We start from the raw sequence: 25,217 nt of genomic DNA, 5'->3' as shown, positions 1-25,217 counted from the left end.
TTTACGTATGTGAAGGGAAAAAATAGTTACGACCAAAGTTGGACCCTTGAAAATTGAAAAAGGTGTATTTATTATAGGGAACAAGGAAACGGCGGATGAGTTGAACAGGTACTTTGGATCTGTCTTCACTAAGGAGGACACAAACAATCTTCCTGATATAGTAGTGGCCAGAAGATCTGGGGTCACGGAGGAACTGAAGGAAATCCACATTAGGCAGGAAATGGTGTTGAGTAGACTGATGGGACTGACGGCTGATAAATCCCCAGGGCTTGATGGTTTGCATCCCAAGGTACTTAAGGAAGTGGCTCTAGAAATCGTGGATGCATTGGTGATAATTTTCCAATATTCTATAGACTCAGGATCATTTCCTGTGGATTGGAGGGTAGCTAATGTTATCCCACTTTTTAAGAAAGGCGGGAGAGGGAAAACAGGGAATTATAGACCAGTTAGCCTGACATCGGTAGTGGGGAAGATGCGGGAGTCAATTATAAAAGATGAGATAGCCGAACATTTGGATAGCAGTAACAGGATCGGTCCGAGTCAGCATGGATTTACGAAGGAGAAATCATGCTTGACTAATCTTCTGGAATTTTTTGAAGATGTAACTAGGAAAATGGGCAATGGAGAGCCAGTGGATGTAGTGTACCTGGACTTTCAGAAAGCATTTGATAAGGTCCCACATAGGAGATTAGTGGGCAAAATTAGGGCACACGGTATTGGAGGGAGAGTGCTGACATGGATAGAGAAGTGGTTGGCAGACAGGAAACAAAGAGTAGGGATTAACGGGTCCTTTACAGAATGGCAGGCAGTGACTAGTGGGGTACCACAAGGCCGGTGCTGGGACTGCAGCTATTTACAATATACATCAATGATTTGGATGAAGGGATTCAAAGTAACATTAGCAAATTTGAAGATGACACAAAGCTGGGTGGCAGTGTGAACTGTGAGGAGGATGCTATGAGAATGCAGGGTGACTTGGACAGGTTGTGGTAGTGGGCTGATGCATGGCAGATGAAGTTTAATGTGGATAAATGTGAGGTTATCCACTTTGTTAGCAAAAACAGGATGGCTGATTACTAAGATGTCTAAATGGCGTCGTTGGGAAAAGGGGAAGTGCAACGGGATCTGGAGGTCCTTGTACATCAGTCTATTAAAGTAAACATGCAGGTACAGCAGGCAATGAAGAAAGCGAATGGCATGTTGGCCTTTATAACAAGATGAATCGAATATAGGAACAAAGAGGTCCTTCTGCAGTTGTACAGAGCCCTAGTGAGACCACACCTGGAGTATTATGTGCAGCTTTGGTCCTCTAATTTGAGGAAGGACATTCTTGCTATTGAGGGAGAAAGCGTAGGTTTACAAAGGTCCCAGGATAGGGAGATTATATGCTGAGAGAATGGAGCAGCTTGGGCACTCTGGACACTGAGAGGGTATTTCATTGAAAGCATATAGTGTTAAGGGTTTCACGCTAGACATGAAACATTAGATGTTAAGGGTAGTCCACACGTTTAGAGGCAGGAAGCCATGTGAACAGACATGGATCACAGAGAGTAGTCGGGCAGAGGGCGGTGGAGGCAAAGAGTAGGGATTAACGGGTCCTTTACAGAATGGCAGGCAGTGACTAGTGGGGTACCACAAGGCCGGTGCTGGGACCGCAGCTATTTACAATACACATCAATGATTTGGATGAAGGGATTCAAAGTAACATTAGCAAATTTGCAGGTGACACAAAGCTGGGTGGTAGTGTGAACTGTGAGGAGGATGCTATGAGAATGCAGGGTGACTTGGACAGGTTGTGGTAGTGGGCAGATGCCTGGCAGATGAAGTTTAATGTGGGTAAATGTGAGGTTATCCACTTTGGAAGCAAAAACAGGATGGCAGATTACTATCTAAATGGCGTCGTTGGGAAAAGGGGAAGTGCAACGGGATTTGGAGGTCCTTGTACATCAGTCTATGAAAGTAAACATGCAGGTACAGCAGGCAATGAAGAAAGCGAATGGCATGTTGGCCTTTATAACAAGATGAATCGAATATAGGAGCAAAGAGGTCCTTCTGCAGTTGTACAGAGCCCTAGTGAGACCACACCTGGAGTATTGTGTGCAGCTTTGGTCCTCTAATTTGAGGAAGGACATTCTTGCTATTGAGGGAGTGCAGCGTAGGTTTACAAGGTTAATTCCCAGGATGGTGGGACTGTCATATGCTGAGAGAATGGAGCAGCTGGGCTTGCACACTCTGGATTTTAGAAAGATGAGAGGGAATCTCATTGAAACATATAAGATTGTTAAGGGTTTGGACACGCTAGAGGCAGGAAACATGTTCCAGATGTTGGAATAGTCCAGAACCAGTTTAAGAATAAGGAGCAAGCTATTTAGAACAGAGACGAGGAAACACTTTTTCTCACAGAGAGTGGTGGGTCTGTGGAATTCTCTGCCTCAGAGGGTGGTGGAGGCAGGTTCTCATGATGCTTTCAAGAGAGAGCTAGATAGGGCTCTTAAAAATAGCAGAGTCAGGGGATATGCGGAGAAGGCAGTGTTTATAAACGGGGTACTGATTGGGGACGAATGGCAGTGCTGGCTCGAAGGGCCAAATGGCCTACTCCTGCATCTATTGTGTATTGTCTATTGTCTATAAGCTCGTGTGAATTTTAAAAAGCTAGAATGTTCATATCTTTAGCAGACATGCATTATACTCCGGTTGTAGGTAGGAAAATAGCAATGAAAAAGATTAATTAAAAAATAAATTAAAAATGTATTACCAGAATCAATTTTATTCTTGACAAAGTTTGAACTGAAGATTTTGGAATCTCACTTTCCACAAACTGGCCCCCCCGCAACATTGATTACAGTGCGAGTCGGGTCGGGTTAGGTAGGCTCAGGTTGCTAAAATGGGCGTGGAAAATGCCCATGATCCCCTCCATAGCGTACTACACATCAGTCCATTGCATTTAGCAGGAGTAGCCTATCTTGCTTCGCTATAAGATCTTTGGTTTGATCCTTCCCTCAGGTGCTTTCTGGGTGGAATTTGCACATTCTCTCTGCGACTGCGTGCGTTTTCCCCAGCTGTTCCGGTTTCCTCCCACACCCCTAAGAAGTCTGGGTTTGTAGGTTAATTGCCTCTGTAAAAGTGCAGGGAGTGGATGAGAAAGTGGGATAACTAGTGTGAACAGCTGATCTATGGTCGGTGTGGACTCAGTGGGCCAAAGGGCCTGTTTCCATGTTGTATATTTCTATGTTTTTCTATGAATTTGAAAACCATGTCGACCAGGTTCAACAACAGCTTCTTCCCAGCCACCAACAAGATCTTGAACACTACACAATAATAATCTAAGCAACTATGGTTGGGGTGGAATGGGTTGGCATGGACTTGGCAGGCCGAAGGGCCTGTTTCCCTGCTTTATCTCTAAACAAAACTAAAAAGTTATCCATGCCAACCAAGATGCTAGTCCCATTTGCCTGCCTTTGGCCCATATCCCTCTAAACCTTTCCGATCCATGTACCTGTACAAGTGTACTTTTCTATGTTGCATGTCCTATTCAATATTTACAGTACCCTTCGATATATCCTTACAGATGATTTATTCATAGAAGATTGTTGAAATAGCTACAATTTATTTTCAGTCAGAACTTTTATTCTCATCCCATTTATATTTCATATTAAATCTCTGCACACATCTACTGCCTTAGCTCTTATCGGATTCCTTTGTTAAATCGTCAAATGAAAGTGGGCGAGATTCGGAAATCTCCATTTCATGAACTTTAATTGGTTTCTTTTGTTATTTGATTTTATTCCATCTCCTCCACGATCTTGTATAACTTTCCCCACAATGACTGTCAAATTTGTCAGTCTGCAGGTTTATGTGTGAGATTTGCTATCTATCTTTAAAAAAAATGTTTTAACAGTTGCCTTTCTCCAATCCTCTTTATTGTAGACATCTTGGATTGAAGTAAAGATAGACACAAAAGTGCCCGAGTAACTCAGTGGGTCAAAGGCAGCATCTCTGGTGAAAATGGATAGGTGATGTTTCGGGTTGGGATTCTTCTTCAGACCATTTTCTGGTGAGATGGAAAAACAGAGAGATCCCTACAGAGATGCTGCCTCACCCGCAGAAATGCTCCAGCACCATGTGTTTTTGGTATAAACCAAGATCTGTAGATCCTTTTTATTACATATTGGATTAAAGTCATTCAGGTTCTTGGACTTTGTCTCATGTTTCTTTTTTTTTAGTGATACAGTACGGAAACAGGACACTCAGTCCCCAAGTTTGCGAATGACGCGAAGCTGGGGGGCAGTGTTAGCTGTGAGGAGGATGCTAGGTGACTTGGATAGGCTGGGTGAGTGGGCAAATGCATGGCAGATGCAGTGTAAATGTGAGGTTATCCACTTTGGTGGCAAAAACAGGAAAGTAGACTATTATCTGAATGGTGGCCGATTAGGAAAAGGGGAGGTGCAACGAGACCTGGGTGTCATGGTACACCAGTCATTGAAAGTAGGCATGCAGGTGCAGCAGGCAGTGGAGAAAGCGAATGGTATGTTAGCATTCATAGCAAAAGTATTTGAGTATAGGAGCAGGGAGATTCTACTGCAGTTGTACAGGGTCTTGGTGAGACCACACCTGGAGTATTGTGTATAGTTTTGGTCTCCTAATCTGAGGAAAGACATTCTTGCCATAGAGGGAGTGGCCTACTCCTGCACTTATTTTCTATGTTTCTATGTTCACACTAATTCTATGTTATCCCTTTTTTGCATCCTACACACTAGGGACATTTTACAGAAGACAATCAACCTACAGGTCTGCACATCTTTGAAACATGGGAGAAAACCTGAGCACCCGGAGAAAGCCCGTAGGGTCACAGGGAGATCGTAAAACTCCGTGCAGACAGCACCCGTCATCAGGATCGAACCCAGGTTTCTTGTGCTGTGGGCTTTGCCGCTGTGCCACTGTGCGGATCAAATTAAAGTGACAAATTATAAATTCCTCGTCATTGTAATGGGTTTTGAATGAAAATTCCCATTTCAGTTGCATGAATCCCAATTGAAGGATATTCTGCAGAGTTGTTTAGGTACGTATTGTGTGCATTTCTGGTCACCACATTACAGGAAGGATGTGGAGCCTTGGAGAGGGTGCAGAATAGGTTTACCAGCATGCTACCTGGATTAAAGGGCATTAGTTATAAAGAGAGGTTAATTAAACCTAGAAGAAATAAAGAACTGCAGATGTTGGTTAATACACAAAAGGACACAAAGTGCTGGTAAAACTCAGCAGGTTAGACAGAGATACTGCCAGACCTGCTGAGTTAATCATGTACTTTGTGCCCTTTTAGATCAACTTGGATTGTTTTCTGTGAAGTGTCGAAGGCTGAGAGGGGACCTCATAGAAATATAGAAAATAGGTGCGGGGGTAGGCCATTCGGCCCTTCGAGCAAGCACCGCCATTCAATATGATCATGGCTGATCATCCAATATCAGTACCTGATATTGATATTGTTTATACCTTCAAACAAGAGGACATGACTTCAGAATTAAGGGACAGAAGTTTAGGGGTAATATGAGGGGAAACTTCTTTACGCAGAGAGTGGTGGCGGTGTGGAATGAGCTCCCAGTGGATGTGGTGGAGGCAGGTTCATTGGTATCATTTAAAAATAAATTGGATAGGCATATGGATGAGAAGGGAATGGAGGGTTATGGTACGAGTGCAGGCAGGTGGGACTAAGGGGAAAAAAATTTGTTCGGCATGGACTTGTAGGGCCGAGATGGCCTGTTTCCGTGCTGTAATTGTTATATGGTTATATGGTTACCCCGATAGACGTATATGAATTAATGAGAGGCATAGACAGGGTAGACAATCAGAACCATTTTCCCAGGTTGGAAATGCCAAGGATGAGAGCACATAGATTTAACATGAGAGAGGGAAGGTTTAAAGGAGATGTGTTGGGCCAGTTGTTTTTACACAGAAGGTGGTGGGTGCTTGGAATGTGCTGCCAGGAGTGGTGGTGAGGGCAGATACAACAGAGTCATTGAAGAGGCTTTTAGACAGGCACGTGGATTTGCAGGCAATACAGGGATGTGGATCAAGTGCTATTTACTAAGTGCCTTTACTATTTATATTTAATAATGACCATTTTATAATTTTAGTCAGGGTAGGCACCACCTACCTTGCCTACCTTGACGGCACCTGCCTGCTTCAGACATCTTTGCCCTAATTTGAGATCCAAACATAGAAGCAATTGATTTTTTTTCCTACCATTCTTTGCTCTCAAATTAGCTCAGTGATGAAAAGCAAAATATGTGGTCTTCCAGTGTGCAGGTCTCAGGAGAGCATATCCAGCTTGCTGTGATAATTAAGTAATGGTAAAGGAAATGGCAAATCCAAATTAGTGCACCAAAAATTAGCTATTTTCAATTCACAATCAGATCTGCACTGAGTATTATTATTATTATGGCTATTTATTGTTATAATCAAGGCATTTAATTCACAATAATATATGCTGTAGATAAAATAATACTTGACAGATTCATTGATTTCTATCTATATTGTGCAATTACAGAATGTTCGATTTCATGTTTAAAGATAGAGGAGACAGGGGATATGGGGAGAAGGCAGGAATGGGGTACTGATTGTGGATGATCAGCCATGATCACATTGAATGGCGGTGCTGGCTCGAAGGGCCAAATGGCCTACTCCTGCACCTATTGTCTATTGTCTGTTGTCTGTTGTCTATACTCTCATCCCACTTTGGCACCTCAAGGCCTTCAATACAACTCTTATGATTCATTCCAAGAATATAATGCATAATCATTGATACATTCCTCAGGCTAATATTCATTCAGGAATAATAAGTGTAAAGACCTGCGTCATTTGGCTTGGTACACAAATATGCAACCATTGTAAATGTATCCTTTCAGGCTGGAAAAGGTACAGAGAAGATTTACGAGGATGTTGTCAGGACTTGAGGGCCTAAGCTACTGGGAGGGGTTGAGTAGGCCGCGACTTTATTCCTTGGAGTGCAGGAGGATGAGGGGTGATCCTATAGAGGTGTACAAAATCATGGGAAGAATAGATCGGGTAGAAGCACAGAATCCCTTGCTCAGAGTAGGGGAATCGAGAACCAGAAGGATATGGGCCAAACGCAGGCAGGAGGGACTAGTGTAGATGGGACATGTTGGTCGATGGCAAGTTGGGCCAAAGGGTTTGTTTTCATGCTGTATGACTCCATGACGATGACTTTATCAACAGTCAATGCCATTGGAATAATGGGACACATTTTTTCAGAAAGACAAGCAAGTCCAAATAAATTAATTCGCCTATTGCTTCAATTTGAATTAATTTAAATTGATTGTAAGATTGATTGATTGAAAGATACAGCATGGAAACACTAGTTCTATGTATCCCACTTTCGCATCCACTCCCTACACACTCGGGGCAATTTACAGAGGAAAATTAACCTACCAACCCCGCACGTCTTTGGGGTGTGGGAGGAAACCAGAGCACCCATTGGAGAATGTGCAAACCACACACAGAAAGCATCCGAGGTCGGCATCGAGCCGGGGACTCTGGTGCTGTGAAGCATTGGCTCTACTAGATGCACCACTGTGTGCTACCCCTGTGACTCCGTAATGCCTATAGTTAAACAAGGCAAGTCTTTCCTGGGAGGAGTGGGCTACAACGTATTGCTCAAGTTAACCACAATGAAACTCATGCGTAGATCTTAAAATGATTCTTGATTTGCTCTGCTGCTTATTGATAAACAAAATGTTGCAAATGACACAAAAGAAATGCACAGGATGTCAAGGGTTCTGGGGAGAAGGAGTCCATCAAGCATCCATTTATTAATTTAGTTTAGTTTAGAGATACAGCAAGAAAACAGGCCCTTTGGCCCACCGAGTCCGCACTGACCATCGATCACCCGTTTTCACTAGTTCTATGTTATCCCACTTTCTCATCCATTCCCCACACATTAGGAGCAATTTTACGACCCTTAAAAAAAATCTACAATCCCACACGTCTTTGGGATGTGGGAGGAAACCGGAGCATCCAAAGGAAACCCACACGGTTATAGGGAGAACGTGCAAACTCCACACAGGCAGCAACAAAGGTCAGGATGGAACCCGGGTCTCTGGCATGATGGGGTAGCAGCTCTACCAGTTGCGTCACTGTGCCATCACTACTAAAATACTTTAAGATGGGCAAGCTGTGTTATTGTTACTTTCAATCAAATATTGATTTCGAGGAAATATAATTTCTAAAAATATGGTTTTAACAGGTTTAATTCACAAACCTGCTGCTTTGTACTATTTATCAAGTAAACAAAAATGTGAGCGGTTGAACAGCTGACAACAGTAACATTTACTTTCCAAGGCTGACCCGTAATTTCTCCAGTATAGTTCCTGGGATTACACAATTATTCGTTCTTTGCTGGAGCAAGAATGAAAGCTGTGAGTCAGACAGAGTTGAGTCTTCATTCTTCGTCGAGGAGAAGATTGTCAGAAGACAAGGTTCTTGTCCAGGTGCTCCTGGATAGAGTAGATGCGGAGAGGATGTTTCCACTAGTGGGAGAGTCTCGGACTAGAGGCCAAAGAACGCACCTTTAGAAAGGAGATGAGGAAGAATTTATTTTGGCAGAGGTTGGTGAATCTGTGAACTTTATTGCCAGAGATGGCTGTGGAGGCCAGGACAATGGATATTTATAAGGTGGAGATTGACAGGTTCTTAATTAGTACGGGTGTCCGGAGTTATGGGGAGGAGGCAGGAGAATGGGGTTGCGACGGAAAGATAGATCAGCCATTATTGAACGGCTCGGTAGACTTGATGGGCCAAATGGCCTAATTCTGCTCCTTTCACTTATGAACATATGAAAGGTTGGTGCATTCTCAATGGTCCCCTTCCAGAGTCAACAATCAGGTCCTTGGTCTTGTTGATGTTGAAAGCAAGATTGGTTTTCTGACACCATCCAATGGGGTTATTAGGAGGCATAGTCTGGTCTCGCAGCATGTGACCTTGAACCTCTGGTCCTGTGACCTTGAACCTCTGGTCACTCCATTACAGGAAGGAAATGCCAGCTTTGGAAAGGGTGCAGAAGAAGATTATCAGAATGCTGCCTGGTTTGGAGGGTATTAACCGTAAGGTAGGATGGGACAAACTTGGATTGTTTTCTCTGGAAAGTTGGAGGTTAGGGGGAGACCTGATAGAAGTATACAAATTTATACGGGGCATAGATATGGTAAACGCTCGGAATATTTATCCCAGGATTTAAATCCAAGTCAAAAAACTTGGGGCAGCACAGTGGCACAGAGACCCAGTTGGATCCTGACTATGGTTGTTGTCTGTACGGAGTTTGTATGTTCTTCCTGTGGCTGCGTAGGTTTTCTCCAGGTACTTGGTTTCCTTTGGCAATTCAAGCAATTAAAATGATTTCAGGAAATACTGAAAAGAATGAGAAATACTATCCTTTAAGGAGAAGGTTGAGTAATATATTGAAAATGTTGGCACAGTGAAGGCAGTAAACAAACAGTGATTTTCCAGTGCTAAACTAATGATATCGTTATGTCAGTCATTGCGATTGCAGTCAGTGATTCATTGAAGACAGTTGAGGTGTGTTGAATAAATAATAAGGAAATTGATGCTTCCATGTTGCTAAGCAATCAGTATCATAATAGTTCATTTTCTGAATAAATCCTGATGGCATGACATAGTGAATGAGATTGCTTTAAATTGTCTAATAAAGTAAATTGGAAGCCCAAGACCACAGTGTAGTAGGTTATTAAAGTGCTCGAGTAACTCAGCAGGAATAGCACATTCACCCCCTTGTCCACGTTCCACCTTCTATGTGAACCTTTAACTCAATGTCACTTCCTTGCACTCACTCCAGGCAAGACCATAAGACACAGGGGCAGAATTAGGCCATTCAGCCCATCGATCATGGCAGATCTATATTTTCCTCTCAACCCCATTCTCTTACCTTCTCCTTGTAACCTTCAACGTACTTACTAATGATAATGGTTTAGTTTATTGTGACGTGAAAAGCTATTGTCGTGTTCTAACCAGCCAGCAGAAAAACTACACACGATTAATCACGAATCTATCAATCTCCAGTGACTTGGTCTCCACGGCCGTCTGTGGCAATGAATTTCACAGATTCTCCACCCTCTAGCTCAAGAAATTCCCATCTCATCTCCATTCTAAAGGTATGTCCTTCCACCACACCTGGAGTATTGCGTACAGTTTTGGTCTCCAAATCTGAGGAAGGACATTATTGCCATAGAGGGAGTGCAGAGACGGTTCACCAGACTGATTCCTGGGATGTCAGGACTGTCTTATGAAGAAAGACTGGATAGACTTGGTTTATACTCTCTAGAATTTAGAAGATTGAGAGGGGATCTTATAGAAACTTACAAAATTCTTAAGGGGTTGGACAGGCTAGATGCAGGAAGATTGTTCCCGATGTTAGGGAAGTCCAGGACAAGGGGTCACAGCTTAAGGATAAAGTGGAAATCCTTTAAAACTGAGATGAGAAGAACTTTTTTCACGCAGAGAGTGGTGAATCTCTGGAACTCTCTGCCACAGAGGGTAGTTGAGGCCAGTTCATTGGCTATATTTAAGAGGGAGTTAGATGTGGCCCTTGTGGCTAAGGGGATCAGGGGTATGGAGAGAAGGCAGGTACGGGATACTGAGTTGGATGATCAGCCATGATCATATTGAATGGCGGTGCAGGCTCGAAGGGCCGAATGGCCTACTCCTGCACCTAATTTCTATGTTTCTAAGTATGTTTCTATTATGAGGCTGTGCCCTCTGATCCTAGATTCTCCCACTGATGGAAACATTTTCTCCACATCCATTCTATCCAGGACTTGTGATAGAATACAGAGAGAAAAGCAAAGACCCCCAGAGACTGAGGGCCATGGAATGGTCCAGAGTGCAGCAGGAACAAGAGCTAGAGGAGGAAGGAGAACACTCAATTAATCAATGTTTAGTTTAGTTTAGTTCAGTTTAGTTCAGTTTAGTTCAGTTTAGTTCAGTTTAGTTTAGTTTAGTTTAGTTTAGTTTAGTTTAGTTTAGTTAAGAGGTACAGCACGGAAAACAGGCCCTTCAGCCCACCAATTCCACGCTGACCAGAGATCCCCTACACTAACACTATCCTATAGACTAGGGACAGTTTGCAAATTTTACCAAAGCCAAATTAACCTACAAACCTGTACGTCTTTGGAATGTGGGAGGAAACCGGAGCACCCGGAGAAAACCCACGCGCTCACAGGGAAAAGGTATAAACTCTGTACAGACAGCACCCGTAGTCAGGATCGAATGCGCATATCTGGCGCTGTAAGGCAGCAACTCTACTGCTGCACCACTGTGCCACCCCAAACGATTCAATTCAATTCAATTATACTTCATTGTCACATATACCTAGGTACAGTGAAATTCTTTGTTTTTTTCATACAATCATACAGCAGATCACACCTAGGCAGTAGACAAAGTGTCGCCATGTTTTTGACCCTGACAAAGTTACAAATAGTTAATCGAACAGTCTTATCTTCCCCTACGTTCTCAGCAGTTCCCCGCCTGGTTGCACTTGGTGATGCTCATCGGTCTCAGCAGCATGGGTCCAGGGGGATCTCAGCACCCACATCTTCATCTCTCTGCTGGGCAGAGGGTTCAAGCATATACTGTAATATGGAGACACAAGGAACAGCAGAGGCTGGAATCTTGAGCAACACACAAAGTTCTGGAGTAACTCAGCTGGTCAGGCAGCATCTGTGGAGGGAATAGACAGGCGGCGTTTTGGATCCAGACCCTTCTTGAGACTGGTGGAGTAACAGGGTAAAAGAGTGGTGGAGGTGGGGGAAAACCTGGCAAGTGATAGGTGGAGAAACAAGAAATTGCAGATGCCGAATTTTTTTTTAAAAAAAGACACAAAGTGCTTGAGTAACTCAGCGGGTCAGGCAGCATCTCTGGAGAATATGGATAGGTGATGTTTCGGGTTGGGACCCTTCTTCAGACACGTGAGGTGGGGACCCGAAACGTCATCTAACCATGTTCTCCAGAAATGTTGCCTGTTCTGCTGAGTTACACCAGCACTTTGTGTTTATCTTTCGCTTAAACCGTTAGGTTGTAGGATACTCAGGCAGAATATGAGGTGAGGTTCTTCCTGGTATAGTGGTGCAGGGTGGCACGGTGGTAGAACTGTTGCCTCTTAATGCCAGGGGCCCACGTTCGAACCAGACTACAGGTGCTGTCTGTACGGAGTTTGTACATTCTCCCTGTGACCATGTGGGTTTTCTCTGGGCACCCCGGTTTCCTCCCACACTCCAAAGATATACGGGTTTGTAGGCTAATTGGCTTCGGTAAAAATTGTAAATTGTCCCCAGAGTGTAGGATAGTGCTAGTGCACGGGGTGATCGCTGGTCAGCACGGATTCGGTGGGCCAAAGGGCCAGTTTCCATGCTGTATCTCTAAAGTCTAAAGTCTAATACATTACCGCGCTTACTCTGTCTGTCGTGTGTGTGTCCCCCGCTGCCCTACCCCCCCCCCCCCCCCCCCCCCCCCCCTTTGCACCCATCTTCCAGGCAGAAGCAGTTCAGGATCTAATGAGACGATTTTCATCAGGAGCTTGTTAACAAAAATCCATAATGTGAACCGAGTGATTCTCGCCACACTACAATCCCTCACAGCCCTGTGACACATCGAGAAGCTCAGATGACACATAGAGTCCTCTCACATGCTGTGAAGCACGTCCTTGTGCAATGAATATAAGGCACGAATGAATGAATGAATTCCTGCATCAATTACCGCAGAGGTGGCTGCAACATCTCTTGTTTCTCAATGGCTGACACCTTGTTCAAAGAACTCAGATCGTCACATGCACCTCCAAAAGGCGGTACACAATGGCACAGTGGGTAGAGCTGCTGCCACACGGCTCATGAGACCCGGGTTGGATCCTGACCTCGGCTGCCGTCTGTACGGAGTTTGCACGTTCCCCCTTCAGGTGCTCCGGCTTTCTCCCACATCCCAAAGACATGCAGGTTTGTAGGTTAATTGGCTTGTGCAAATTGCCCCTAGTGTGCAGGATGCGAAACTGGGATAATATCGAACTCGTGCAAATAAGTGATTGTAAGTCGGTGCAGACCCGGTGGGCCAAAGGGCCTGCTTCCACGCTGTATAGTTACGTTTTTAGTTTAGAGAAACAGCATGGAAACAGGCCCTTCGTTCCACCGAGTCCACACCGACCAGCGATCACTCTTACACTAGTTCTATCCTACGCACTAGGGGCAATTTACAGAAAACAATTCAGGAGCATCTCTGCAAATTCAGACATCCTGTTGAAGACCATGTGTTTCTCTGGTGATTTATTATTGAAACACAAAAGTGATCACAGAGAAAATAATATTTTTGAATTGCAATGAAAAATAAGGAGACACTACCTCCAACAGTTGCATTCCCTTGAGTAAAGCGGCAACTGCAAAATAGACAGAAGCTAGCACTGGGTGGCACAGTGGCACAGCGGTAGAGTTGCTGCCTTACAGCGCCAAAGGCCCGGGCTCGATCCTAACTGTCGCTGCTGTCTGTAAAGAGTTTGTATGTTCTTCCTGTGACGGCATGGGTTTTCTCCAGGTGCTGGTCTGGTTTCCTCCCACACACCAAAGATGTACAGGTTTATTGGTTAATTGACTTTGGTAAAATTGTATATTGTTCCTAGTATGTAGGACAGTGCCAGTGTACTGGGTGTTATCTAGTCGATGCGGACTTAGTGGGCCCCAAGGGCCTGATTCCGCGCTGTATCTCCAGCCTAAAGTCTAAATCTGTTGCCTCTCATCGTCAAAGAACCGGGTTCAATCCTGATTCGGAAGTTGTCGGATAGGAAAGTGGGATAACATAGAACCCACATTTCCTTCCTCTAGCTTCACAATTCACAGCTCTTAAATCCTTTTGTCTCCCACCTTCTGTTTTTTCATCTCTGGCCAATGTCCAACCTGTATCCACCTCAGAGTTGTCACGCATTGTCCTGCCCCTCCACTGTTCAAACATTCTATCCCTCCCATGATAATTTTGAAGAATGGTACCAACCCTGTGTTTAATGTGTTTAAAAGTATGTGTTAATGTTCTCTGGATTGTTTTTTGTGGGGGGGGGGGGTCAGGGGAAACTTTTTTTTCAATCTCTTACCTTGCCGGAGATGCGATTGTTTTCCAGATCGTATCTCCGGTCGCTCTGCGGCCAAACATCGTGGAGCTGGAGGCCTTGCTCGGGACTGACTTTGAGCCCCACCGCGGGGCGTGGACTTACCATCGGAGCCGATTCCTTGCCTGGGATCAACGCTCCAACCGCGGCCTGCGGACTTTTACGTCAATGAGCTCGCAATCTCGGGTTGAGACCGACGTCGGGAAACTCCAAAAGCCGCACGATGTTCGACTAGCCCCCACCTGGGGTAGATCGCCCGGCGCGGGGAGCTGAGATTCCCCCCAATGCAGGAAATTGATCGCCCCGACGAGGCGGCCCGCCGCTGGCTACGGGAGTAAGATCGTCCCGTCAACGGAAGGTTAGAGGCCCCCGACCGCTGGAGGACAAAGAAGGGAGAGATTGAACTTTTTTTCGCCTTCCATCACAGTGGAGGAGTCACTGTGGTGGATGTTTATGTTAAAATGTATTTTGTCCTATGTTGCTTTTTATTGGTATGATTGTATGGCAAATCACATTCATCGTATTTTGCAAAACATACTTGGCTAATAAAATATGATTATGATTATGATTATGAACCTGAAACATCACCTAACCATATTCTCCAGAGATGCTCCCTGACCTGCTGAGTAACTCCAGCACTTTGTGCCTTTTTATTGTTATCCTGCAACTGCAGTTCCCTGTAACTACTGAGAACAGATGATCAAATGGTCGGCACAGGCTCTGTGGGCTGATGGACCTGTTCCAAGCTGTATCTCTGAACCAAAGTTAGATTCAAATAAGTTATCTCCTCCTGCAAACACCACAAAAGTAGTGAAGCACAATCTTAAAATCAGTGCAGGGAGCACTGAAGAAGTAGTTAAAAACTGTGAGCCGTTTACCCTCTTACACTTTATTAGTCTCAATGGATCTAAGAGTTACAGACGGCACAGCGGTAGAGTTGCTGCCTTGCAGCCCCAGATCCCAGGTTTGATCTTGACCACGGCTGCTGTCTATACGGAGTTTGCACGTTATCTCTGTGGCCGCGTGGGTTTACTCCAGGTGCTCCAGTTTCCTCCTACAATCCAAAAATGTACAGGTTTGTGGGTTAATTTGGTTTTGGTAAAAATTGTAAATTGTCCCTAGTGTGTAGGATAGTGCAAGTGTATGGGGATCGCTAGTAAGCATGAACAAAGGGCCTGTTTCCGAGCTGTATCTTTAATCTAAACTAAACTAAACAAGAGCTATGGATTTAGAAGGAATAGGAAATGGGATTGGAATATTCTGGGACATGAAAATGAAAATCGAAAACTTTGGAAAGACACAAAATGCTGGAGTAACTCAGCATGTCAGACAGCATCCCTGGAGAACATGGACAGGTGACGTTTTGGGTCGGGACCCTTCTTCAGATGCGAATGGGAAAGTTCTAATAGCTATGCCGCTACAACAAATGCAAGAAAAGTTTTGCATTGGTTTAGGGGAAATTTGACATTAGTGATTAGTCCAAAATGCAAAAGAACATCTCCCATAATTTTTCATTCTATTTGCTTCATGGCAAAACAAATTAAAAAGCATCTAGTGTATGAAGGAATATCGGATGTCTTATATGATTCCTCATAGTATAAATTAGCTGAAAGGATACAAAGTGCTGCAGTAACTCAGCAGTTCAGGTAGCATCTCTGGAGAATATGGAGAGGTGACGTTTAGGGTCAGGATCCTTACCCTAACAATGTTGTTCAGAGATGCTGCCTGACCCACCAAGTTCCTCTGGCACTTTATGTCCTTTTTTTGTAACCCAGCATCGGCAGTTCCTTGCTTCTACTGCTAAGAAATACCTCCCTTGTTTCAAAGGAACACTGGGGAGAACAGTAACTCCTTAAGCCCATTCTGCCATTTGATTGACACTTTTATTTAGTTATAGAGTCATGGAAACAGGCCCTTCGGCCCAACTTTCCCACACCGTCCCATTTACACTAGTCCCACCTGCCTGCATTTAGTCCATATCCCTTTAAAGCTGTCCTATCCATGTACCTGTCTAAATGCTTCTTAAACGGTGCGATAGTCCTTGCCTCAACTACCTCCTCCGCAGCTTGTTCCAATTACCCACCACCCTTTGTGTGAAAACGTTACCCCACAGATTCCTATAATACCTCTCCCCCTTCACCGTAAACCTATATCCCCTGGTTTTTGATTCCCCTACTCTGGGCAAGAGACTGTGCTTCTACCCAATCTATTCCTCATGATTTTATACACCTTTATAAGATCATGCCTCATCAACCAGTTATATTTATGCACTATTGGCCCATATACTTTGATATGTTTACTATAAAAATATTTTTATCTCAATGTCTCGAAAAGCCTAATAATCTTGTCATTCACAGTCTTTTGGGGAGAATTCTAGATTTATCCCACCCTCTGTATAAAATAGTCCCACATGGTTTTGCTCCTGAATTAGTCTTGCTCTAATTTAAGATTATTTCCCCTGCGTCCCCATGAATGGAAATAGTTGTGCTTTATCCACCTTATTAAATCACTTTAACATTTGAAGTACTTTGATTAGCTTATTGTCAGATCACCTTTAGACTTTAGACTGTAGAGATACAGCGCGGAAACAAGCCCATTGAGTCCACGCTGTCTACCGATCACCCCATACACTAGCATTGTCCTACATACTAGGGGCAATTTACAATTTTTACCAAAGCCAATTAACCCACAAACCTCTACGTCTTTGGAGTGTGAGTGGAAACTGGAGCACCCGGAGAAAACCCACGTGGTCAAGGGGAGAACATACAAACTCCTTACAGGCTGCACCCATAGTCAGGATCGAACCTGCGTCTCTGGCACTATGAGGCAACAACTCTACCACTGGGCCACAGTGCCGCTCCATGTATATCGTACATGGTTCATTCTGCTCCCATAATTTAAAGCACTTTACCTTAATATTATTCTGGTGAATTTACATTCCAAGGACAATTCCTTCTCGTAGTGCTGTGCCCAAAACCTAATATGTTCTCCAGTTGGGGTCATTAAGAAATGTTGAAGGATAATTTCCTTCCCCTGTATCCAAACCCTCTTAAAATATTAGACATAAAGTCATACAATGTTTGGGACAAAGACCCATAATTTATTTATTTGCCTCTGTATTGCATAATTTTATATTTGTAATAGAAAAAAAATCACGTGGTTAAAGTGCACATTGTCAGATTTTAATAAAAAGGGGTTTTTGTACATTTTGGTTTCACCATGTAGAAATTACAGCTGTGCTTATACATAGTCCCCCCATTTCAGGGCACCATAATGTTTGCGACACATGGCTTCACAGGTGTTTGTAATTGCTCAGGTGTGTTTAAATGCCTCCTTAATGCAGGTATAAGAGAGCTCTCAGCACATTGTCTTTCCTCAAGTCTTTCCATCACCTTTGGAAACTTTTATTGCTGTTTATCAACATCAGGACCAAAGTTGTGCCAATGAAAGTCAAAGAAGCCATTATGAGACTGAGAAACAAGAATAAAACTGCTAGAGACATCAGCCAAACCTTAGGCTTACCAAAATCAACTGTTTGGAGCATCATTAAGAAGAAAGAGAGCACTGGTGAGCTGACTAATCACAAAGGGACTGGCAGGCCAAGGAAGACCTCCACAGCTGATGACAGAAAAAACCTCTCTATAATAAAGCAGAATCGCCAAACACCTGTCTGACAGATCAGAAAAATTCTCCAGGAGTCAGGTGTGGATTTGTCAATGACCACTGTCTGCAGAAGACTTCATGAACAGAAATACAGAGGCTATACTGCAGGATGCAAACCACTGGTTAGCCACAACATTTGGATGGCCAGGTTACAGTTTGCCAAGAAGTACTTACAAAAGCAACCACAGTTCTGGGTAAAAATGTCTTGTGGACAGATGAGATGAAGATTAACATATCAATCAGAATGATGGCAAGAATAAAGTATGAAGGAGAGAAGGAACTGTCCAAGATCCAAAGCATACCACCTCATCTGTGAAACACGGTGGTGGGGTGGTATGGCCTGGGCTTGTATGGCTGCTGAAGGTACTGGCTCACTTATCTTCATTGATGATACAACTGCTGATGGTATAATTCATAATTCATTCCTGCATAATTCATTCTGAAGTGTATTGGCGCATCCTATCTGTTCAAGTTCAAACAAATGCCTCAAATTGCCGGCGGTTCATTCTACAGCAAGACAATGATCCCAAACATACTGCTAAAGCAACAAAGGAGTTTTTCAAAGCTGACAAATGCTCAATTCCCCAATCTGAACCAAATTGAGCATGTCTTTTATATATTGAAGAGAAAACTGACGGGGACTAGCCCCCAGAACAGAACAAGATGGCTGCAATACAGGCTTGGCAGAGCATCACCAGAGAAGACACCTAGCAACTGGTGATGTCCATGAATCACAGACTTCAAGTAGTCATTGCCTGCCAAGGATATGCAACAAAATACTAAACATAACTACTTTCATTTACATGACATTGCTGTGTCCCAAACATTATGGTGCCCTGAAATGGGTGGACTATGTATACACACTGCTGTAATTTCTACATGGTGAAACCAAAATGTATAAAAAATGGCCTTTATTAAAATCTGACAATGTGCACTTTAATGACATGTGATTTTTTTTCTATTACTATTCAATTCTCAAATTGTGGAATACAGAGGCAAATAAATAATTGATGAATCTTTGTCCCAAACATTATGGAGGGCATTGTAAAAAATCAACAGCATACTCAATAAAAGACCTGAGCATAGGCACATACAGTATGTCCTGACACAAAACAATTAAATTCTTACTTGCAGCCGCACAACAGATATGTAAATGTGGTACTCTGTGAATACCGTAATAAAGAATGAAAAGGTTGTGTGTATTTGTGAGTGTGTGTGTATATGTGTGTGTATTTTATATATATGTGTGTGTATTATATATATATATATATATATATATATATATATATATATATGTCTGTGTGTGTGTGTGTGTGTGTTATTATATATATACTGTATATGTGTGTGTGTGTGTATTATATATATATGTATATGTATGTGTGTGTGTATTATATATGTGTGTGTGTCTGTATGTATGTACATAGATATGTATTTTACATATATACATATATATTATATATGTGTGTGTTTGTGTGGGTGTGTGTACATACAAATAAACAAACACACAATAATAGTGTGTAGGAAGGAACTGCAGATGCTGGTTTATACCAAAGATAGACACAAAGTGATGGAGTAACTCTAGGATGAAAGAAAGGGCGAAGAAAAAGGATGACACATCCAATAATAGTGCAAAGACAAAACTAAAGACGCAACCGAGCCTATGTAGTTCAGAGCTTATTTAGAGTTTGTAGTGTTTATTAAGCTGATGGCTGCAGGGAAGAAACTGTTCCTTAACCTGGATGTGAGAGTTTTCAGGCTGCTATAGTGTGGCCAGGGTGTTGTGGGAAAGGGGAGAGGAGAGCTCCTCGCAGCACCTGGTGAGAGAGGGATCCACTGGCGGTCTCTTGAATGCGCCGCTTGTGTCTGGTTTGCCGTGAATGACGTGTGTGTGTGTGTGTGGGGACTGAGTCGCTGCCCCCTGAACACATCCCAGCTCAGCTCACACAGCGATGCGCCCCGGCAGCGTCGCCAGCAGCAATCGGGGCTGGAGCCCGGCTTGTGGTGTGTGTGTGTGCGACCGTGTGGCGGGGGCGGCGGGAGGGGAGGGGGAGCCGTGAGTGAGACCCGGAGTGGAGGAGAGGCTGGACTGGACAATAGCAATAGCAATAGCAATAGCAATGCAGGGGGAGATGGTGCAGTGAGAAGGAACTCATGGGGACAGTGCGCCAGAGCTCAAAGGTAAGCCGCAGAGCCTCTTTATATTTCCAATGTGTGCATGTCTAGTGATTCATGTTGCAATCTTCCACTGATACAATGCTAGGTTGCCGTTGAGCGTGTGGAGGAACGCGAAGATTGAGATTTGGGAGAGGTGTATTGTCGACATTGGCGGGTGGCTGGTGTTATTTCATGTGTGTTTGCAGTGGACCTGTCCTTGACTGTACACTTCTCTCTTTCTCTCTCCTCTCTCTATCTGTCTCTCTCTTTGCCAGCGTTAGGCCAGACAGGGGGGAGATAATGAACCCAGAGCTTCAGAACACGTCCCGTGGACATAGTCGCTGGTTGTCCCAGTCGCTGGGCAATGGTTCTGCCTTGGTGCCGTTCCCGGACGGTATCAACCCGTGGGACATCTTGCTCTGCACCTCGGGCACTGTCATCTCCTGCGAGAACGCCGTGGTGGTGGTCACCATCTTCCACAGCCCCAGCCTGCGAGCTCCTATGTTCGTGTTGATCGGGAGCCTGGCCGTGGCCGATCTCCTAGCCGGAGTGGGGTTGATAGCTCACTTTGCGTTCGCCTACCTGCTGCCCTCGGAGGCGGTGAGGCTGGTGACGGTGGGGTTGGTGATGGCCTCTTTCTCCGCCTCCATCTGCAGCTTGATGGCCATCACCATTGACCGCTACCTCTCTCTCTACTACGCGCTGACATACAACTCGGAAAGGACGGTCACTTTCACCTACGTGATGCTGGTGGTCCTGTGGGGTCTGTCCGCCTCCCTGGGCTTTCTCCCCGTCCTGGGCTGGAACTGCCTGAGGGACGAGTCCACCTGTAGCGTGGTCAAGCCCCTGACCAAGAACAACGTGGCCGTGCTCTCGGTCTCCTTCCTGCTGATGTTCGCGATGATGCTCCAACTGTACATCCAGATCTGCAAGATAGTCATGAGGCACGCCCACCAGATCGCCCTCCAGCACCACTTCCTGGCCACATCTCACTACGTGACCACCAGGAAGGGGGTGTCTACCTTGGCCATCATACTGGGCACCTTCGCTGCCTGCTGGATGCCCTTCACCGTGTACTGTCTGGTGGCCGATTACACCTACCCGTCCATCTACACGTACGCCACCCTGCTGCCGGCCACCTACAACTCCATCATCAACCCTGTCATCTACGCCTTCCGAAACCAGGAGATCCAGAAAGCTCTCTGGCTCATCTGTTGTGGTTGCATCCCGCCCAACATCTTACTACGAGTGCGCTCCCCCAGCGACGTATAATGAATTGCTCAATGGATCCACTTAAAAGCAACTGTATATTTTCTCAGGCAGTTCCTCGTTGCTGTCAATACACCGTGATCTATTTCACTTCAACTCTTCTCGCTATTATTAATACGTTCAGGTTCATTCACCGGTGACTTTTCCACGACCTGACCTACGAGAGGTACCAACATCGCCGTCTTTTCATTTAATCCCTGCAATTTAAATCTACAAAAAAATTATCGTGGCTAATGTTTTTTTTTTGTAAACAAATATTTTCTGGTGTATAAATTATTTACAGGTGGTCGCTTCCATTTCGAAACTCTTGAAACTATTTTAAGTGATTTCATTTTCGATACATACAGCAATGTCTTAATAAATCACCGCATATATTGCCAGGACTTTCTGCACTTTGTTGTTTCAATGTGAAAGATGTGTATTAATAATATAATTGGTTTCTGAGATAATGTGTTATACTTCCAATATACAAAAGTTAGAAAGAGAATATTATTATCTACTATTTTAAGAACTGTATGCGTTAGTTTTAATCTGTAAGCAGCAGAAGATAAACTGGTTGATTTTAATCTTGTTTTCCTGTTGTTTGGATGTAGTTTTAAGAAACTTACAGTTAGAATCATTAACTGAAATTATATGTGGGGTAGGGACAGGGGAGGAGAGAAGCACATTTTTAAATACAACCAACTAAAAATGGTCTCCTCGCTACCTTAGTTGTTGCTCTCTGCTCTTTGAAACCCATTCTCACTTTTCACTTCATAATCTGTGCTTTCTTCCAAATCCCTAAGCACTTGAGCTATGCTTTAGAACATAGATAGAACATTACAGCACATGAACAGGCCCTTTGGCCCACAATTATGTCAAATTAAACTGATCTCATCTGCCTGTACATGATCCATATCCCTCTATTCCCTGCACTTCCATGTGCCTATTCAAAATCCTCTTAAATGGCACTGTCATATCTGCCTCCACCACCACCCCAGGCAATGCATTCCAGGTCCCCGCTACTCTCTGTGTAAAAACACTTGCCCCACATATCTCCATTAAACTTTCCCCCTCTCACCTTATAGCTCTGTAGAGTTGGACATTTCCACCCTGGGGAAAAGGTTCTGACTGTCTACCCTATCTACGCCTCTCATATTTATACTCTGGAACCTAGCCATTGTAAAACATTCTTCAGTCTGAAGAAGGGTCCCAACCCGAAACGTCACCTATCCATTTCTTCCACAGATGCTATCTGACCTGCTGAGTTCCTCCAGCACTTTTGTGTTTTACTCAGGATTTTAGCATCTGCAGTTCCTTGTGTCTTCATTATAAATTCTTTTTTTTTAAATAACACTATGAATATTTCGTTGTTTGAATCTGAACTCATTTTATGTTTTCACTCTATATTAACAAAATTACATTGAAATCAAAATCCTCCTGATTAAATGGAGAAAATAATTTCCTGAAAGATAATACTACCAGAAAAAGGAACTGCACATATCATGTGTAACGTGATAAAATATTAGTTTAAATCCACATAAATATTTATTATCATGTCACTTTGTTGTATTTTAGTTCACAGGCATCAATGGTTCCTTATTCAGAAACAGCTATTAGTCAATGCAGGTTCATGAGCCACATCATTTACAGTATATAGATTTTCCATCATTGACCAAGTGAACATTGCCAGCAACTATCTAATATGATAGATATTCTCAGTAAATTACTTTTTATAGTAAGTGAAGTTTTGTCGTGCTAGATCGTAAGTAATGTTTGTAAGTATATAAAATACTTAAGTAGAACATAGAACAATGCAGCACAAGAACAAACCCTCCACCCCACAATGCCATGACCATCACTTATCTGCCTGCACATAATCCATATCCCTCCATATCCATACGCCTCATAGAAATCTAATCCAACAGCTAATACCTGGGTTGAAAGCAGATTCGCTGTTGTCTCTTTATAGCTGTCAAAATGCAACTGAACTATAAATGTAAAAGCACCGTGTTACGTGGAAATGTGTTTTTTATATATTAATAGTGAAATGCACTTTATTTTAGCAAAAAAAGGCACAATCATGTCACATAGAAAAGGGAACAGCACTGATTATTGTTACATTCTCCGATTATCATTTAAATGAAAATAATTTTCATTGTAAATTGTTATTAATTTTGTATACATAAAATGTGATGAAATAAAGTCATTTCTTTAAAAAATGGAATTGCAGTTATTATGAGGGAGGTGAATGAGCTAAATAGTATACCAGTGTGTTGTGTTACATGAAGGTGGGAACTGGTTTCATCCTTGCATTTATCAATGGTTCAATTCAATGGTTCAATGGTACTTTATGTAGGGGGATATGGGCCAAGTGCGGGCAGGTGGGGGACCTTGGTTGGGCTGGAGGGCCTGTTTCCTTGCTGTATGACCCTATGACTCTAATGGTACTTTATTGTCACATGCTACAGAGGGGCAGCACAGTGGCATGGTGGTGGAGTTGCTGCTTTACAGCGCCAGAGACCCTGGTATAATTCTGACTACAGGTGCCGTCTGTATGGTGATTCTATGTTCAGATTCAGATTCAGATTCAATTTTAATTGTCATTGTCAGTGTACAGTACAGAGACAACGAATTGCATTTGAGACAACGAAATGCATTTGAGACAACGAAATGTTCTCCCTATGATCACGTATGCTTTTTCCGGGTGCTCCGGTCTCCTCCCGTAAATCAATGTTGGACAGGTTTGTAGGTGAATTGGCTTCTGTAAATTTTCCCTAGTGTGTAGGATGGAAAAGTGGAATAACATAGGACTAGGGTACGGGTTGTAGTTGGCCAGTTTCCACGCTGTATCTCTAAAACTAAATACCTAGGCAGCATGAAATTCCTTTTTTACATGTACATACAGTTCAGTAAAAATACTATACATAGGCACAATCATACCTAAGTACAAGAGTTTAAGAAGAGTAGATTACACTGAGGGTAGATTACACTGAGAGTAAATACACAAGGGTCACCATATTTCTGGTACCATCTTGTACCCTTCAAGTTCAGAGTTGTTAAAATTGTCAAGTCTTAACTTGGCCATAAAGGCCCGTTGTCCTGACGGTGGCACTGGGTCAGAGTTGCAGGGGGTCGGCCTGGCGTGCTGGTGTCCTCCTCAGCTGCTCCGCCGCTCCGTTTTGCTGCAGGCCCGTGTGCTCGGCTTCCTGGCGAGGCACCCAATCTAATCGAGCCAACCTCAGAACCCCCAGAGCATCTCAGAGGACATGGGAGGTGAGCCCCCAGCTTACTCACCGGCACCTCTCCTCCAGCCGCCGCCATCTTGAAGTGCCATTGTAAGATCTGGGAGGGGAGGGGAGGGGGGGGAGGAGGGGAGGGGAGGGAGGGGAGGGGGGGAGGGAGGGGAGGGGGGGGAGGGAGGTGTTTGGAGAACTTACCGAAAATTAGAGAATTCAACGTTCATACCCAAGTGAAGTACGAAATTAATGGAAGTATTCTCAGAAAAAATATTATTTCTTTGAGTAATCCATATCTTACTAAATTTAACCTACATTACAAATATTCATAGGCGATGCAGGCCGGAGAGAGAGGAATAAACAATTTAGATAGAATTCTTCACCAAATGCAACAATCTTAAATGAAGTAAACTTCTCATTCCACAATGCCTGTAGTTAAACACTAGCCCCTGCGACAATTATTCTCAACATATTATTTAAAACAACAGACCCAGAATGATAATTAGAATTATAGGTCATGTGTACTGTAAATAGGCAAATAATACAATCTGAAGTTCAAGATCATCTTTAATCAGTATTCATATTATAGCGGTACAGCAGGTTGTTAGTTGTTAGAACATCGTGACCGCTTCCAAGACTGACCAGTGTGGGAAGTGGATGTTGGTATAAATCGTACAGTAGGGTGGGGTTAGTGATGCTATTCTACAATGATTGGTTCTCATGCAGATACCAATCTAAATGCACCG

The 25,217-nt window shown here is 43.6% G+C and overlaps 2 protein-coding genes across 2 annotated transcripts in view; both read left to right on the top strand.

Moving 5' to 3' along the window:
* rpl21 (ribosomal protein L21) overlaps window positions 1–25,217 on the top strand; it is a 183,879-nt gene that overhangs the window by 33,495 nt on the left and 125,167 nt on the right. The window lies entirely within an intron of this gene.
* gpr12 (G protein-coupled receptor 12) lies at window positions 19,914–23,751 on the top strand. Its single transcript, XM_055636909.1, has 2 exons — window positions 19,914–20,008; window positions 20,260–23,751. Exon 2 carries the CDS (start codon window positions 20,285–20,287, stop codon window positions 21,254–21,256), a length of 972 nt encoding a protein of 323 aa, XP_055492884.1. The 5' UTR covers window positions 19,914–20,008; window positions 20,260–20,284; the 3' UTR covers window positions 21,257–23,751.

The sequence above is a fragment of the Leucoraja erinacea genome, chromosome 6 (assembly GCF_028641065.1).
Source record: "Leucoraja erinacea ecotype New England chromosome 6, Leri_hhj_1, whole genome shotgun sequence".
NCBI lineage: Eukaryota > Metazoa > Chordata > Chondrichthyes > Rajiformes > Rajidae > Leucoraja > Leucoraja erinaceus.
Note: the sequence above shows the minus strand (reverse complement) of the source record. Positions and strands in the feature narration are given on the sequence as shown.

Excerpts from the sequence above, each read along its gene's own strand:
- gpr12 (XM_055636909.1), top strand. The coding sequence starts at position 20,285 with ATGAACCCAGAGCTTCAGAACACGTCCCGTGGACATAGTCGCTGGTTG.